Genomic DNA, 19,210 nt, shown 5'->3' with positions numbered 1-19,210 from the left:
CCCTCCGATTACTTCTGCTACATTCATCTTTACTGCAGAAGGTTTTGCTTCGTCTGACAAATCCATGTTGATAATGTGTTTGTATTCACTTATATCACTTATATACTAATAACTGAATCAATTATAAGTTTATAATATGACTACTTTTCTATAGATAATTACAGTACTTAATCTGTCAATAATGTTTTCTATATTTAGGTGTTTTAATTTTGTGATCTGTTTAGACCATTGAACAATGAATAAAACAAATGACCGAAATTTAAAAAAATACCCTTCAGTGATATAAATTACAAGAAAATTTGCCATTCTATTTATATCATATACCTTAATTCACGTTTAATTAATGACGATTAGGAAACAACAAAGTTCATAATTGAAAAAACTATAATTCTCATTTAGAGACAAATATTCATATATTTATTATAGACTAATTTGTATGCGATATCAATATTCTGAACAAAAGTTCGGATCTTCGTCGCTGAGGTCCAGACAGTTATTTACGGAACCATCGCATAGTCCAGAGAGTGGGAGGCAATGAACTCCATCTCTACATTTGGTATAATCTTCAGCACATGGTTTACCTAGAAAAAAGTATTATGTTTTAGCTTTTGGGAAATCTTCTGCGTAGTACAGTTGTTTGTAGTACAGGGTTTCATATCAACATTTATCCATAAAAATGCATGAACCATAGAAACTATGACAAGAATTCTGATATATTTTATGTACATTTTGAAATTCACCTAATGTGAAAATAAAAAATCAAATGTTTGAGATTTCAGAAAACTACTTAAAAAAACAAATAACACTCTGTAATATATTTTGAGTAAGAATTGAATTAGTTATCTACTTTGATCAATATTTACATCGTATCTTTCAATAAAAATGTTATCAGTATCGAATGTCTCTTTTAGTAAGGAAAAATAAAGCAAATTATAAAAAAAAATAGTTGCTATTTCCATAGAACATATTTAATTTGGAACAGACGATATTAGTGTTGAACAAAACACAATCCTTTTCAGAAATATACATAGTAATATACGCTATGCAAAACGATTCTTTGATTAATGTTGCTGTATTTTAAAATGTACTCATATTCAACTGTTATTGTTTAAACATTAATAAATTGCATATATTTTTCATATTGTACTGATTATTTTAATTGCTATCATCTTAAAATTTTGTAAATTGTACTAATTTGGAGAGGATTATTTTAAGTTGCTATAACTTGTATTCAATCCTATTGTTTATTTAGTCAATAAAGTAACAAACATTAACGTTTTTGTCGTATATTGAAATATATGTGTTTTAGTATGTTTTTACATAAATAGCATTTAACACAAAAACAAGACACAGATAAGCATAAATAGAATTAATAATTTTATCTACCACTGTAAAAATATCCTGTCCATGTTATTGTTTTTTTTTATAAACGTCGTTTTAAATCTTACGTTTACAGAATTCTGGATCTTCATCACTCAAATCTTTACAATGATAAGTTTTATATTCTCCATTATCGTCACACAAACCGGTTAATGGAAAACAATGAATATAGTCTCTGCATTTAGTATAACCGTCAGCGCAAGATTGTTCTGTGAGAAATATTAAATAGTTTATATAAGCATATCATTGTTTATGTTTAAGATAACGCAATATGCAAGAATATTAGTATTAGCAAAGCTGCGACGTTACAGAACTTGTCTTATAATGCATGCAGTACCAATATCAACATACCTAATTCTGGACAATATCTTTTATGTCATTTTTGTTAATAAATAGATATAATAATGCCTCGTAAAATAACGACGGTCGAAATAGATTTTAATGTAATTTTACAAAAGATGAATGTCACAATGGTTGATCATAGTGCTATGGACTGTAAGATTAACATTTCTTATCTTCCTTAAGGCACATGCTGTGTTGGTTATGGCATGGAACAATTCGGTGTAGTAGAATTTAATGATGTATTAGAAGATAATATATTAAGTTATATGGAATCACCTTTAGCAAAACTTGAATTAAAGTAAAATATATCTTTCTTATATATACATTCTGAAACTTGCCTCTACAAAATTCTTCATCTTCGTCGCTGCCATCTGAACAATGAGTGACACGCCCATCACAGAGAGAGGTCAGCGGGAAACAATGGATGCCATCCCTACATTTGGCGTAGCCAGTTTGACACGTTTCACCTTTGTTGTAAAAAAATAAAACAAAAACATTGTTTATTTTCAGGTTGGATTTTGTCTATACCAACATGGTTTTCTTTTTTTCTCACTCTTTGTTCTTCTGTCTATTTTTAAGTAGTACCTTATATATCCTAACCTTTTGTTTTAGTTAGCAATGTTCAAAATATTGGTTTTGATTATGATGTTTGCGTAAAAACGTGTGTTTGAATAATCTTAACTGTAGTCTTTCTAGGTGTAATCTATAAGACAGGTTTGCTTGTCCAATTATGTTGGATAAACTTTAACACTGCAAACATGGAATAAAAAAGGTAAACGATTTATTCGGGTCGTAGAACAATATAGAGTTTTAACAGATTCACTTTGGAATAATGGAAATATTAAAATAGGTAGCAGAAGAGTGTTCTATAAAGACTGGGCTGATAACGGTATTTTATTGATTAATGATCTGGTAGATAATGAGGGTAAATTAATGTCGTTTGAGCAATGCAAAAATATTTATGAAATTAAATCTAACTTTCTAGTTTATAATGGAGTTATATCAGCAATAAAATCATATCAAAATTCTCTTAAACATAATATCTCTATAGAAAATCTTAATAAAGTTCATGGACCAATTCTACCAAATAATATTAGAACATTTTTTTTGTCAAATAAAGGGTCAAAAGATATGTATAATGTTTTCTTAGAAAAAAGTAGTACAAGGCCTAGTTGTGAAGATAAATGGTCTCTAAGATTAAATAAAAATTTTGATTGGAAAAAAGTGCATAATATGTCTTTCTACACCACAAAAAGCTCTAAACTTCATTGGTTCCAGTACAGAATAGTGCACAGAATCATAGGCACAAATGAATTTTTATTTAAAATTAAAATAAAACAATCAGATAAATGTACTTTCTGTAATGAAGCTATTGAAGATATTGAGCACATATTTTGGATATGCCATAAAATTTCAGATTTATGGATTGAACTTGGTGATTGGATTTATAACCAAACACAAATATTGATTCCATTTAATATAGATATTATTTTATTTGGAAATTTAGGTAACAACGGAAATAATATGATAAAAAACTTAATAATACTCCTGACAAAATTCAATATTTACAGAACAAAACTATGTGAAAAAAAGGTAAATTTTACAGGACTTAAAAACTACCTCAAAGAATCTCTGGCACCAGAAAAGAATTTATTTTTTAAAAGAAAACCTTTTCATATGGCCAATATCTGCTGGGACACCTGGCTTCCAATTTTAGAAGACTAGGTTGATTATCAAAAAATTGGTACATCATGTACCGGAATTATTTTTATGTACATTTCTTTCCTTATCCACATCGCCACCTATGTTATGATTTGATACTGTTATATGTTGGTTTATATATAATGCTTGATGTTTTAGTCTATGTTTATAACTACATGTATGTTCCTCTAAGTTATCGCCTGTACGCAAATATTTGAATAAATAAATCCTGCAAGCTACATTATGAATGCTGTAAGTAAAATATATTTATTATTTTATTTTTTTTAAATTTTTTTAAATTTTTTGCTTTTTCCAAAATTCCAAATTTCTGTGATTTTTATTTATTGATTCTTTATATTTTTTTTTATCTATTCATATTTATTGATCATTCTGTATTGATAATGTTTTAGTTGGATATATTATAACTTACAATGATTTATAAATGTATATATTACAGTTAAAAAAACTAACAAATACTAACGAAATTGATTATATGCTACTAACGGTTAACGAGGCCGGGATAAGGTACCGGTATTTGATGTATCCACTAACAAATGTCAAACTATCAATAAAGTATAATCAAATTTAAAAAAAAAAAAAAAAAAAAAAAAAAATATAGAGTGTAAAATTACAAAGTATTATTCAACTGTTGCTAACATTTATTGAAACAAATAAGAGTGGAATTTTTCTACAAATAGAATACGGTACAAAAAGTGTTCAAACATAACAAAACTACCCGTTCATGTTTCTTATATAACAGTCTGGCTTATTAGTTCTCCCTACAAAACGTTCAACATCCTATGTGTTTTTTGCTACATTTTAATAAGTTACGATAGTATATATATGTAGCATAACCATCAACACACGAATTGTCTGTAACAAAAAATGTTCATTTGACATATCCCTGTAAAAAAACCCGCATCAAAATACTTATAGAAATCAAAAGACGAAATATAACATAAATTTCCAAAAACCATGAGTGGATAATGACGATCATAAATATCAATTCCATGTTTAAACAATAGGATATGAGGATATATGGTATGAATGCCTATGAGAAAAATACCCACCAGATTTAAAATGAAATGTCACTCAGCATGTTTAATATCAAGTCTACTGGCATTACTTTATTCATCACATTGTAAAATCCTTCTATATAGTCTTAAGTATACTTTGATAGATATATCAAAGTATCATTGTAAATATAACGAAATTTGATGAGACTGTCATCAAAGTGAGAGGGTTAGCGCAATAAAAACAGGTTTAATCCACCATTTTCTACATTTCAAAATGCCTGTACCAAGTCAGGAATATGACAGTTTAGTCTTAGATGCATGATATTTTATTAGTTGTTAGTGGCTTTGAACTAGCTGTCAGATAACTGCGAGTACTCTCAGATCTGTGCATTGTGTCTTTTTGTGTCGGGATGTATAAGTACCAGGCCACGTCCACTTGTATTTTTGTCCATCTGATGAGTTAAGCCTTTTTCAACTGATTTTTATAGTTCGTTCTTATGTTGTACTGTTATACCACTGTCCCAGGTTAGGGGGAGGGTTGGTATCCCGCTTACGTGTTTAACCCCGCCACATTATATATTTATGTGCCTGTCCCAAGTCAGGAGCCTGAAATTCAGTGGTTGTCGTTTGTTTATGTGTTACATATTTGTTTTTCGTTCCTTTTTTTTACATAAATAAGGCCGTTAGTTTTCTCGTTTGAATTGTTTTACATTGTCTTATCGGGGCTTTTTATAGCTGACTATGCGGTATGGGCTTTGCTCATTGTTAAAGGCCGTACGGTGACCTATAGTTGTTAATGTCTGTGTCATTTTGGTCTTTTGTGGATAGTTGTCTCATTAGCAATCATACCACATCTTCTTTTTTTTATCTTGTCCATTCGTTTTTGATGTGTTTTGTTATTTGATTTTGCCATGTGATTATGGACTTTCCGAATTGTTTTTCCTTTGAGCTCAGTATTTTTGTGTTTTACTTTATACAAATGTTCATTGATTTTATATATTTATCCCAGCGCAAATGTTGAAAAATATTGACAATGCCCGAAAGCCTATATGAAATTTTACATCTAAATTTCAGTCAGCATTTTTCATTTTACCTTTACAGAACTCTGGATCCTCGTCACTCAGATCAGTGCAATGATAAATCGTCGACCAATCAGTAGAGTCACACAAACCGGATGTTTCAAAACAGTGAACGCCATCTTTACATTTAGTGTATCCATCACCACAGGATTGCTCTGTGAATATAAATAAGTAAATATGTATATTGGTAAAAAATAAATGAAAAAGTAACGGATAAGTGTGTAACTATATTGCTGATAACTATAAAATTAATCCATATCAAATGTCCATTATCAAACATGGTACCACAGATGAAGAGCCTTGCATGAAAAACAGTTGGTGTAATGAATATTTTTAAAAACAGCAAAGACATATAATACAGATATTCCCTAATTTTTCATGGTTGTTTTTAATTCTTATTTTCAAATCAATATTGCACAAATTGTAAACAATTTTTCCATATACACAATTATCTCAGTGAAGGCCCCCGTTTCATGAGTAACATAATTAAGGATATCTTCAAGTAGATACACTGCATATTAGTGGAAATTAAAGAATGATGACATTATGTTCGATTAGTCAAGTAGGAAATATGGAATGCTTGTCATGAGAAAACTATCCACTATAGTCAAAATGAAATGGGAGTTAGCATGTATAATATCAAGTCTGCTGGCAATTCAATCAAAGAATTATTCATTACATTGTGAAATCATTCTTTATTGTCAAAAAAAAAATACTTTGATAGCTTAATGAATTATTAGGTTATAGAATATCATCTTAAGCGAAACTTGAATTACAGGAAAACATACTCTTTCTCATGCATCCTAAGACCGATACTTGCCTCTGCAAAATTCTTCATCTTCGTCGCTGCCATCGGAACAATGAGTGACACGCCGATCACACAGAGAGGTCAGAGGAAAACAATGGATGCCATCCCTACACTTGCCGTAGCCAGTTTGACACTCTTTAACTTTGTGATAATAAAACATAACAAAATTAATTTTTTTTTTTAGAAAACACATGTACTAATTCTAAAGATTTATGTCGATATCTGCATTTTATTTTGTTCATTCTTTGTTTTTCTGTTGTTTTAAGTAGTTCTTTATCTATCATAGCCTTTCGTATGGAGTAATCATTATAAAAAATATTGGTTTCGAAATAGGATGTTTGCTTAAAAACGGATGTTTGTATGATCTTCACTGTAGTCTCTCTAAATAGAGGACTGGTTTGATTGTTCAATTATATTTTGAATACCCCTTACCTTAACAATATTAGAATGAATTCAACAAAGTAAAGGAAACTTTGTGAGGTCTGTTTGCGTAGAACAATATGAAATATATAATTACAATGTTTCATTCAACGGTTGCCAGCACTTAAGGAGAAAATAAAGAGTAGGATTAAATCTTTTTACAAAGAGAATATTGCAAAAAAGAAATCCATTCAAACATTAAAAAAAACCTGCCCGTAATTAATGTTGCAAATATAACAGTCTGACTAAGAAGTTGTCCTGACAAAAATCATATATGTTTTTGCTACATTTAAATGGGTTGGGTGGTATTACATTAGCATAACCAGTTAAAAGAAAAACAATTTATATCATCTCTGCATTTAACATAACCAACAGCATATTAATGTGTTGTTGAAATAAATACACTATATGACTTTAATATGTTTTTGTTGAAAACACTGCACCAAATATCTCTATCGAAGTCATGGTAGAAAGGCACAATTCTTCAAGAAAAGTATTTGACTGGTGATAAATAATTTCTACGGAATATGATAATAATTTCTATAGATTATAATCAAACCATAGGCTCTACTGAGAATCATTAAACTATCCAAATGTCCTTTATCAAATGAAGCACAAATTTATACTACACACATTACCTTCTTTGAATTATACCGTTAGTCATTCCTCGTAGATTGTTGTTATCTTCCAGTACGGGATGGCAGGATTGAAATTTGTTGGATCCGTCGTTGCAATTTTATACCTTCTTATGTGCAAAGCAGTAAGCGTACGTGAATTGATCGATATAACCTGTTTACCTTGATATACAATTACTCACAAAACATGCATAATTTCCTATCGCAAATATTTATAATTAATATATGGAAGCGAAAGGTTGTTTAAAACTTGGTATCTAAATTTCAGATAGCACTTTTCATTTTACCTTTACAGAACTCTGGATCCTCGTCACTCAAATCAGTGCAATGATAAATCGTCGACCAATCGCTAGAGTCACACAAACCGGATGTTTCAAAACAGTGAACGCCATCTTTACATTTAGTGTATCCATCATCACATGATTGTTCTGTGAAAATAAATAAATAAAAATGTATGTTGAATTAGAATAAATGAAAATGAAACCCATAACTTAAGGGTGTACCTATATCGCCGGATGTAAGATGTATAGTAGTATTACTCCTATAACAAAATTATGTCTTACAAGTTTGAGGTTTGGCTAACTTTGAAACCAGATTTAAACCAAACCACCATTTCCGTTGGAAAAGCATGTTCTAAGTTAGGACTATGACAGTTACTTATTCTTTTGGTTGATAGAGTTTGATTTCGTCAGTTTTTTCTGGACGTTTTTTTTAATTTGTCTTTAAGGTCGGTATTTTGTTAAACTTCATTTTAAACATGACAATTTTCCGTATTTCCGTATAATTAAAAGCAGTTTCTTGACTCACATTGTTCATATACCGCTGTTGAGAACAAATCTAATGAATAATCCTATAAGTCAAGACACGATTATTAATCATCAAATCAAACTGAGTGTCAAATACTGTACTTTGCCCTGTAAACATGGAGAAACTCAATCTTATGCTTCCATCTAATTTATCTTTTGTATCTAGCTTTTGTTTATAAAAAAGACTTTCTGTAATATTTGCATTTTCATCATTGATAAAGCTTAGGTAAGTTCAATTGCTATCTATCAAGCTATCGGAAACAAAAGTTGCAATATTTTTGTTTGGTTGCGACAGTTCTGAACACAGTTGTTATGATACTGAAATAAATGTTCATCAAAGTATGGCACTTCCTGTTCATCGTTTGAAAAGATGATATTGTCAAATATTTGCTACCTTATTAATCTTACAGAAAGAAGCTTTAAAGTTTATACATGTAACTGGTATATTCACCATGCATGAAAAGGGACATCATTATTCAATATTTCTTATTCATATTTGTTTATGAGCCTTACCTCTACAGAATTCTGGTTCTTCGTCACTACCATCCGAACAATGCACGTGTTGTCCGTCACAGAGAGAGTATAAAGGAAAACATTGGATCCCGTCTCTACATTTTGTGTAACCGCTTTGACAATGTTTACCTTATAAATGAAACTGCAAATTGAAATTCTCTGAATGCGCAGTTAAAAAATATAAAATAATATAACTGATATTGTTTATATCGTTATCTATTATTAATTGTCGTCGATTTGTGCTTTTGGTTTCGACTACTTACTGTCATGATGAGAACCTAGAATAGTTTAACGTCAAAAAATGATTTTCCTTGCTTGATAACAAGATTGATATCACAGCGAGTGTTGTACTACCAGTTTCAATAAATATCACCTATATAACAGCCGTGTTTTGTGCATCGTAATTTGGCCTGCTTACAAGATTTGATATTGCTCTACCGAATATGGTTTAGAAATATATGTTAATTTTCAAACCGGGCGATTGTCCAACACATGAGTATAGATTGCTCCTCGAAATAAGATAACTAAAAAAGATGGTGACTATTCATACGAAGGTACATGTATATCGACAATGTTCTATCCATTTACAAAACAAAACATTTGCACATGCATACAGTTAATTTTTAATTATGACCACATCATTGATACTTCATGCCATCATCATGTCATAATCTTTTGTTACTATACATTTCTCTTTCTTTTTGTATATTCCTGCTACGGTTAAGAAAATATATAATTCAAAATTGAAAAAAATCCTTCATAATGTTGTCACGATGTCATAGAAGCAAGTGTGCGAATCCCGCTGAGGCCTACTCAAATTTGAATATATATAATATATAACAATATTGGAAGAATTATATATATATATAGTATGGTCTTAGCCGGATTGTATTACAACGTGTTATCCGATGGAGAATTTATGTCATAAAGTTGACGCCTGTTTAAACGTGTATATATTGATCATATCTATTACACTTATTTGTTTCATTTTCTAGAACTTACTTGCTCCAACAAAAGAAATAATTACCACAATAACAGCTGCTATCATTTTAATCGTCTATCTATAAATATAAGGAAATAAAATAAGAACCCGAATTAAATGTAAAAAACAGCTGTAGGCCACCAATGGGTCCTAAACACAGCGAGAAAATCCCGCACCCGGCGGCGGACTTCAGCTGGCCCCTGAACACAAATGAGTACTAGCTCAGTGAAAATGAACGTCAAATTCAACTCAAACACATATAAATGAACTAAAACTTACAAAACATACAAGACTTACAAAGGTCATAACCATCGCTTGAGTAAGAGTTATAGAAAATAAAACATGTTTAAACAAAATTGTTACTGTTATTGTTACAGAATATAATATGAACAAACAGGAACCTGACATATCACAAGGACGTCAAAAATGTTAAATGCGACGTACAATTAGAATTAGAATTAAACATTTATAAGTTATATTATATAACATGCAATGAAACTGAACGTAACTGTTCTCCTTTTCTCTCTTTCTCTCTATCTACGCGAATATTGACTGACTTACCGAGCAAGTGAAAGATGTTGAAGTAATTCTCTTTGTAAATAAATATGGGAGTCGGAAGTACACGAAGTTAACTTTTGTTCCTCAGTATTCTAATATAATGACTTGATAGATTGGACCAATTAATTGATGATTAACTTAATTGAAAAATAATAGCTCAAATTAAATTGTCATAATAGATTTTAAAGGTTAAAATTAACCAAATTTTCACATCTTTTAAATGTAATATTAGAGATAGAAATTTTAACAACTAATACGTGATGTCAGTTTATAAGTTTTAAAATCGAAAACATATTTTTCTATCTTCCGAACAGAGTGAGAAAAATCGTATTCCCATCCTTTCAATGAGATGCTTGATTATTGGTGTATTTTATCAGATGCGGCTGTTATCTTGTTTTTTGTTTAATTTGAAAATTATAAATTTAATTTCGAATACTTCTATTGATTTTTAGTGTAATTAAACAGATATATCGTGTTCAGGAGGGAATCTAGCAAACAATACCAGAAATTTCACCCCCTTTTGAAAAATAATTCATTTCAATAGTTCTGATGTTTACGATTGCTTTAAAATTTGAAATTGCATTTAATATTTAATATGTAAACTATTGACAAAGAAAAGGCTTCCAAAGTTATATATTAAGACATATATTTTTATATCTATTATGGCATGGAAATGCGACATGGAAATGCAATGCGAGTTGGTTGACCGTTTTTGAGTATCCGTTTCACAGATGATATCGGATATGCTCCTTGTGTCGTAACTTTAATCCCCTTCCCTTTTTCACGAATGTGACCTACCGAATTAGACTATTTACTGGCTTTTTTTATAACATGAGCAACTCGACGGGTGCCACATGTGAAGGATCTGCTTACACTTGCAAAGCACCTGAGATCACACCCAGTTGTTAGTGGTGTTCGTATTGCTTTTGTACATCTATTTTTGACTTGCCATTTATGTTTAATATGTTTAACTATTGACACAGAAAAGGCTTCCAATGTTAGATATTAAGACATTTATTTTTATATCTATTATGGCATGGAAATGCAAAGCGAGTTGGTTGGCCGTTATGGAATATCCGTTTCACAGATGATATCGGATATGCTCCTTATGTCGTAACTACAATCCCGTTCTCTTTTTGACGAATGTGACTGACCTAATTAGACTATTTACCGGCTTTGTTATAATATGAGCAACTCGACGGGTGCCACTAGTGGAGAAGGATCTGCTTACGCTTACGGAGCACATAAGATCCCACCCAGTTGTTAATGGTGTTCGTGTTGCTTTTGTACATCTATTTTTGACATGTTTTACCTATTGTGTCTATTTGTTAAGTTCACACATCGTTGTCAATATAATGGATTTGATGCGACTGTCATTCAAGTAAGAGGTTTGGCTAGATTTAAAACCAGGTTTAATCCACCATTTTCTACATAAGAAAATGCCTGTTGCAGGTCAGGAATATGACAGTTGTTATACAATCGTTTGATTTGTTTGAGCTTTTGGTTTTGCCATTAGATTCAGGACTTTCCGTGTTGAATTCAAAGGTAAATATAATTGCATGAGTTAATCAATTTACCTGTATCTTTAAAAATTATATTTTTTACCAGCTGTATAAAAGCAATTTAGAATTGTTTGTTCGCAAAACAAAATGTTTTTTTTTTTATTTATACTAAAAAAGTTAACTCGAGTAGAAAAATTAACATTAAAAGTTACTTATTAAAATAAAGTCACTGGACAATGACCTACATGTAGAGAAAACGCATCAAAATATTCATAAAACTGATATATACTGATTTTAATTCAACTAAATATTAAATGTAAATGATTTATTACAAGAAGTTCTTATCAAACTAATTTTAGCAGAACACTCAACAATATGAAGATGCCATCGCAGGAAAATCATTCCCCATGTCTCGCTTTCCGCCACTGGCATCGCAAATATAGTTCTACGATATTTTTGTAATGTATGAAAGTCTAGAAGAATGTAATGTTGCTGTAATTCAAATAGAAATAAGATGTGTTTTGAGTAATGATACTCTCGATCAAAGTCGCCATGTATTAAACAATTATAGGTCAAAGTACGGCCTTTAATACAGAGCCTTGGCTCACACCAAACGACATGCTATAAAGGGCCCAAAATTGACTGATGTGAAACATTTCAAACAGGACAACTAATTTTCTAATCTATATATAAAAAAAAGAGAAACGAGAAACACTTATGGCAGTTGTTATCCATTCGTTTGATGTGTTCTGCCATTTGAATACAGATTTCCGTACAAATATTCCTCGGAGTGCAGTATTTTTGTTAATTTAATTTAATCTTTTTATAAAACACATCAAGAAACGACAACCACTTAACAACAGGTTCCTGATTTGGGACTTTGTGTGTACTTACATTTACTTGGGAATATATAAATACCAAATTTAATGTTCAAGCCAAATGACAATGATGTAATTTTAGGGGATTGAATAAAATTAAATACATAATCTCAGATAAATTATATACAACGCTTGAGCATGTCTTCAGAAATTTACTTGATTTGAAAAATCATGATTAAGAGCAATTCGGATTATGCCTGGATGGCAAGTAAGACAAAAACTATGATCTCACGACAGATATATTGGTATACAAACCTTTGTTTGTGTGTAAAGATTTCAGAAATTCTAAAAGAAGTGAATAGGGTAAATGAATTGTAAAGGAAACTAACTGTTGTGTTTCAAACACTTTAACTATATTAGCTATTATAGCACTGTTTTTTTTACATTGGCCAATATTATGAAATAACTAAAGCACTGGTCGGGGAACATTGGGTCCTGTAAGAAGTACAAGCCAACTTGGCTGCCTTTAATACACTTGATTTTGTACACACGTTATCCTGATCCTTGTAATACACAATGGCTATTGCCTAATGCCATTCAAGGCATTGAAACACTGCTTTGAAAACACAGCTGGACGTCTAATTCAAAATAAATAAAATTCTTAATAGTTATAAATATAGTTTATTCAAGTACAAGTGATATGAAGTCAAAATACTAATTAAGTAAAGGAATGTGACTATCAACATCAAAATATCACAGTGTGGATTATTCAATAATCTTTTTTACTCTTATAACATTTAGACTTGTTTCTTTTCTTTTCAAGAATACAATTTCAAAATATTTTTTATATACAAAAATACTTGAAGACATTTAAGTAAAAATATAATGATTTAACTCTTTGGGAACAGTTACTTATTTACTTTAATGTTAACACACTATTATTGTTGCATTGAGATGGAATGCACTGTTAATGTTTTGTTGAGTATTTTATTGACAAATTTTATTAACATGTAAATTATGAGTGATAGGTAATTATTTGTGTTAACTTAGGATGAAAAATGGGTCAATAATTTGTACAAAATTTCAATGAAAATGTAAAAAAGTTTAAACTGTTTACAGCCAATATCTGTAATTATAAGATTACCTCTCTGATATTACAATTGGGATTTATCTTTTGTCTCAATCCCTACAAAAATGCATGTGCACGGTTAAATAATTGACATATCTTTCTATCATTTTGGATTAAATTCGTGTTGTTGTCGCTTTGACACATTCCCCATTTCCTTTCTCAATTTTATTGTATTTTCGTTAGAGATATATAAATTTCATATACCAACAGTTCTAATATATGTAAAACATCGTTCTTATATCTGTACAGACCTGATTCAGATCTACTCAAGAATTAAATAAATGATATATTTTCATTATGAGTCAAAATAATTGAGAGATTTTCCAAACAATTTTCATTTGTGGAATATTTTAAATGCTATAATAAGATAAGACATATCTTCTATGATCATTCATACATATTTTATTAAATGTTTTAACTCAACTGCAACTTATGTAATCCATAAATGATTTTTAACTTTATTTAATAGCAAATAACACTTGCATTTACAATATGCACATACACCTTTACAATATTTGTACCATTCAAATAGTTAGATGTTTGCTCTATCCATAAATATTTTGAGAGAAAGTGGGTTTTTTTTAAATCTTGATCACATCTTGTTTTAAGCGACCTCCTCCTTTTATTACAAATATTTACACTCATACACACACAATTGAACATTCATTCTCTCATAATTAACCAAAAGCAATCAAACAATCAAATGCTATCAGTCACAACATGTTTACCGAACTACATTTTTTTTACTTTGAAGCTTCTGAATCAAATTCAAGGAGGTCTTAACAATATTGGGTTGTATCCTCAATTATGAAGCTAATCATAACTATTTAACAACTGCAAAATACTAAAAAGCTATGAACTATGAGCATATTTTCAGTTTATATACAAACATTCTGCAATGTATTTGTTTATTGTATAAATTATAACATTAAATAAGTACTCTTTTTTGGCAAGTCTGAACGTCTGCCTTCTTGTCAGAAATGTACCAAACATATAGATGGATAAGCACTCCATGCAACTTTATAATGCACTACACATGTTTATAAATGAAGCAATTATGTAAGGTGCTGTTATACACATTGCTATTTATTTCTATATAAGAGCTCAAGCATTTGTAACAACATTAAAAAAAAATTAAATAAAAAATACAATGAATAGAATCATGCAATGTTGTTCCAATAAATGAAACTGTGTGATTTTGTCATGTCAAACTGCTCTATACAAAATGATCCATAAGAAACCAATATTACCCAAAACTGATATGCAAAACAACAAAAGATATAAAACAACAATATCAAGTTCATTCTATTAAATTTTAAATGAATTTAAAATTCCTTTCAAAAAATCTATTGCAGTCAGGGACAAATGTACAAATTAACAAACAAAAGAACAGTACACAAACAAAAGAACAGTTCACAAACATTAAGTTAACATTAAACAAGGTGAGACATTGTATATTATCAAAGTCTTTTCCTAGAGTAATGGTTTTCCTACAACAGGTCTTGCCATGTTTACCAGTCCATATGCATAAGGAATGCGACAGATACCTGGCTCTTCATCACATACATATGTGTGTGGACAGCAATATTTTGAGTTTGTGCAACAAACACCCTAGAATAAAATACAGAATATGTCATAACATTGATATCTCTATGAAATGAAAATAACACTATATGAAATTGATGTGTCCTAAGCATTTTTCCTGTGCTTACCTTCACCAGAAACACTAAAACCCCAAAAACACTGAGGAGCTATTTTAACACATTTGGATCTTCATATAAGGATGTGTGTTACTACTGCAGTTCATTTTATTTTCTAAAAGATTTTACTGACACCAGGTGTGCAACATGTGAAACAGGATACCCTTACCCTGTAGATGCATCTGCGATCGCACCCTATTTGTTTGTAACACATGTTGCTCAGTCTTTTGCTTCTATAATGCTTTTTATTCTTTTTCCTTTTTTTTTTGTCATGACATTGTATATTTGTCTTTGACTTATGAGACTTAATATCACTTTGGTACTATCAACCTTCCCTTTATTGATCAATTCAATTCTAGCTTCTCTATTGTATGTTGCTTTTTTTATTGATTTATATATCATGATAGAAAATAACAATTGAAATGTTCATGAATAATAAATTTGGCTTGTGTGGGAGTTGGTCAAGTACAAGTTACCAAAGGAATAAGTTAACTTGGATCTACTCTTGTAAAAACAAACTGATGATTTAGCATTGCAAGGGGATATGATGACCAGTAAACGGACCAAATTTGAAAGTTTTTGTCAAAATATCCCTGAGTATTGACTTTATTCTTATGGTATGATACACCAAGGCTAATAATTACACAAACATACCATGTAATCAATTTGAACAAAAAATCTGTCATATAAATGTTATAAGTGCAAGGAAAATAAGCAATTTGTATAATTGGTGGAAACAAGAATTTATATACAAATTAGCTCAACAGTATAAGTAGGTAATAACACTGAAAGGATTTATATTAGCAATTATAATGAGTAATATAATTTGTAGTAGTTTCAATGTAAGCATGATGAGAGTTTAGTAATAGGTTTTTAAGTGCAACTACCATCCTGATCTTGAGAAAAAATACATAGAAATATATAACTACCTTGTAAAAACTAATTAGTCAAAATCAAGGAAAATATATGTATGGTCTGGTTGTTGTCACTTTGACACATTCCCCATTTCCTTTCTCAATTTTATGTTTGCAACAAAACCAAAGACCAAAACAATTATTATTGCATACTATTATGGTTTTGTTTTCATTCTATTTAAGACTTGATTATCAATATTTATATCAGTAACTTACATTGGCGTAAGGACAGCATGAGTATCCACTACTGCCTGTTTTACAACATACATTTTTATCTGGACATACTGTTTGCCCGTCAGGACAAGTAACAGTCTGTAAATGAGGCTCCAATAATAATAAAGGTTTGCTAGCCATGGAATCACAGCTACTGGTTTTGGTATTACATTTTGTGTTTTGAGGACAACAGTGAAGGTCATCTTCACAACAAACAGCCTAGAAAAAAGTTTTCTAGAAGTTAATTTGATTAACAGGTTATTTTAACCATTCATTAAGTAATCAAATTTTCATGCTTAATTAAGGCAAAATTTGTTAAATGGGATAACAGAAAACTCAAGCCAACAAACCAAAAAAGAAACACATACTTCCAGTGATGCATGTCTCTTCTTTTACTTTCACAGATCCACCCTTTGTATCAATGTGCATATCCTCATTATCCTAATTTAACAGCAAAACAATCTATACGGAGTTAATATTTATTGCTCAAGACATAATATTGATAATTTTGTTATGCAGATCATTTTTCAAGTAAAAAGTTTTTTTTTATTAATTTCAAAGAAAATTATAAAATTTCTTTCAAACTTGGCTTAAAATAATTGAGCAGAGTTTTTCAATAGAATCCAAGACAGAATTAACAATAAAATTAGAAAATTGGGGTTATCACCTTTTTGAAGAAAATTCCAAAAGGCTAAATAAACTTATGCAAAAGGAAAAATAAAAAATGGAAAACAACAGGTCACAAACAAATGACTTTTTCTAAGCATTTTTTTGAAGCTATTTAATGAGAAAAAAAAACAATAATACTTGAGCTTAAGTAACAACCTTTGGCATTCTTTATATAAGAATGATGATATTAGTAGGGGCAAATCTGGTTGAAAAATTAATTATAATTATAGTTAATATTTATTTTAACAGGCACATTTTATCTTTATTTCCTTCTCTTTTAAGTTATAAATGACTATGAATTCTAAAAATAAAATGCTGGTCTGCATATAGCTTAAAACCAGTTTTACTCCAATACAAAGCAACAAAAGGTGAAACTCTCGTTTGGCATAAATACAAAATTTAATCCTGGTATCTATGATGAGTTTATTTGCATGGCCAAAAAAAACATGACAGTTAAAAGAGAATACTTTCTACTCTAATAAATGTGGTGCAACACACTAAAGTGTATCAAAAACTAGTTAAAGATACCACACTTAAAAGTGTGTACCTTACTTGGCAGTGTATAGTACGCAGTTATGTAATACTGAAATTCATACATGACAAACTTTTGTGATAAATAGATGGACAAGTGGACAAGTCCATTGTTATTAGTGAAGAAGGAATTTAAAGCAGGAGGAATACACAATATATATATACATATAGGCTATATTATACAGGACCAACTAAAATGCTACTAAAACCATTCCCCAGATTTCATACCTTTGCTAGTGGACAACAAGCAAATTTATCTTTCCCAGCATAACAACAAGTCTGTCCATCTTTACATGTAGATGAGTTATCAGGACAGGTGATGATATCAACCTTTGCTTCTAATTTTGTAAACCATTCCATTACAGCAATTTCTCCACGGTTACATTTTCCAGATGAAACATCACAGGTAGTTCCCTCAGGGCAACAATGTTTACCATCAGTACAACAAACAGCCTGTAAATTTAAAGCCTCTTAGCAAACCTTTCAATACTAAAATTGAGATCTTAATTTATTTCCATGAATGGTTTCACTTTAGGCCCCAGCAATATCGTATGCTGCAAGGATTCTTATTGCCAAGTTGACAGCCTACAAACAGACCTTACTATATGCAAAATGATACTATGACAGATTCTTACTCGAGTGTATTTTTCTTCTGTCATTCAGATAAAAGCAAAGTTAATAAAATACAAGAATCAGTGAGCCGATAGTTTTAGTTTCTTTCAAACTAAAGCAGAATGCTACATTCTCAAGATATGAAAACATAAAATTTATACAATATCTTTCAAATATACTTATATTTTGCTTGAAAAAGTGTTAAGTGTTGGACTTTTTAACAAAAAAAGTGATAAAAAGTTAATGTTATATGATCACATAGCAATATGAAATGTTGAGGAGAGACTTATTGTCAATCAGAAAGACTTAAGTGACTTATACATCAAGTGAATTAATTTATTATAGGCAAGTCATACAACATCTGTAATCATACCTTTGGAATTGGACAACAACCATATTGACCAGATGCTAGTTTACAACAGGTTTGTCCTGTTTTACATGTTGACTGACCATCAGGACATTTCACACTTCCAACATTAGCAGGAACTTTTTCAAACCAGTCCATTACAGCAATTTCTCCACGGTTACATTTTCCAGATGAAACATCACAGGTAGTTCCCTCAGGACAACAATGTTTACCATCAGTACAACAAACAGCCTGTAAAGTGAAAGCCCATTAGCAAACCTTACAATACTTAAAATGAGATCAGATTAAATAAAGTAACCTGATGTTCAGTGATTGTCTGTGATTGTCATTGGTTGATGTGGTCCAATTTGCAGTTTCAAAATATGAATAAATACAGCTTAATCTAACAAAATTATGTATATTTTCTCTTTCATATGAAAGTGCAGCTAGTAATATCAGAGTATGGATAGAATATATTTAGTTTACTTGGAACCAGCAGAGATATAGTTGTGAAATGTAGCATTGCAGTTAGTGAT

The 19,210-nt window shown here is 30.3% G+C and overlaps 2 protein-coding genes across 2 annotated transcripts in view; both read right to left on the bottom strand.

The window, feature by feature from the left end:
• Nucleotides 1-394: 394 nt before the first annotated feature.
• On the bottom strand, nt 395-10,394 carry LOC139513628 (low-density lipoprotein receptor 1-like). The gene is made up of 9 exons (XM_071302288.1): nt 10,244-10,394; nt 9,703-9,761; nt 8,701-8,829; nt 7,669-7,809; nt 6,339-6,467; nt 5,533-5,673; nt 2,061-2,189; nt 1,449-1,589; nt 395-581 (listed from the first exon to the last, which is right to left on the bottom strand). The coding sequence occupies exons 2-9, from the start codon at nt 9,746-9,748 to the stop codon at nt 445-447; spliced, it is 993 nt and encodes a 330-aa protein (XP_071158389.1). The 5' UTR covers nt 9,749-9,761; nt 10,244-10,394; the 3' UTR covers nt 395-444.
• Nucleotides 10,395-13,224: 2,830 nt separating this feature from the next.
• The window catches only part of LOC139513627 (multiple epidermal growth factor-like domains protein 6), a 35,816-nt gene continuing 29,830 nt past the window's right edge, over nt 13,225-19,210 (bottom strand). Inside the window, exons 30-33 of the mRNA XM_071302287.1 lie at nt 18,702-18,926; nt 17,945-18,169; nt 16,520-16,735; nt 13,225-15,300 (exon numbers count right to left, since the gene is read on the bottom strand). Coding sequence (XP_071158388.1) covers nt 15,163-15,300; nt 16,520-16,735; nt 17,945-18,169; nt 18,702-18,926 — 804 coding nt within the window. The 3' untranslated portion in view covers nt 13,225-15,162. The remainder of the gene's footprint in view (nt 15,301-16,519; nt 16,736-17,944; nt 18,170-18,701; nt 18,927-19,210) is intronic.

Source organism: Mytilus edulis, chromosome 2, assembly GCF_963676685.1.
Source record: "Mytilus edulis chromosome 2, xbMytEdul2.2, whole genome shotgun sequence".
Classification (NCBI taxonomy): Eukaryota; Metazoa; Mollusca; class Bivalvia; order Mytilida; family Mytilidae; genus Mytilus; species Mytilus edulis.
Note: the sequence above shows the minus strand (reverse complement) of the source record. Positions and strands in the feature narration are given on the sequence as shown.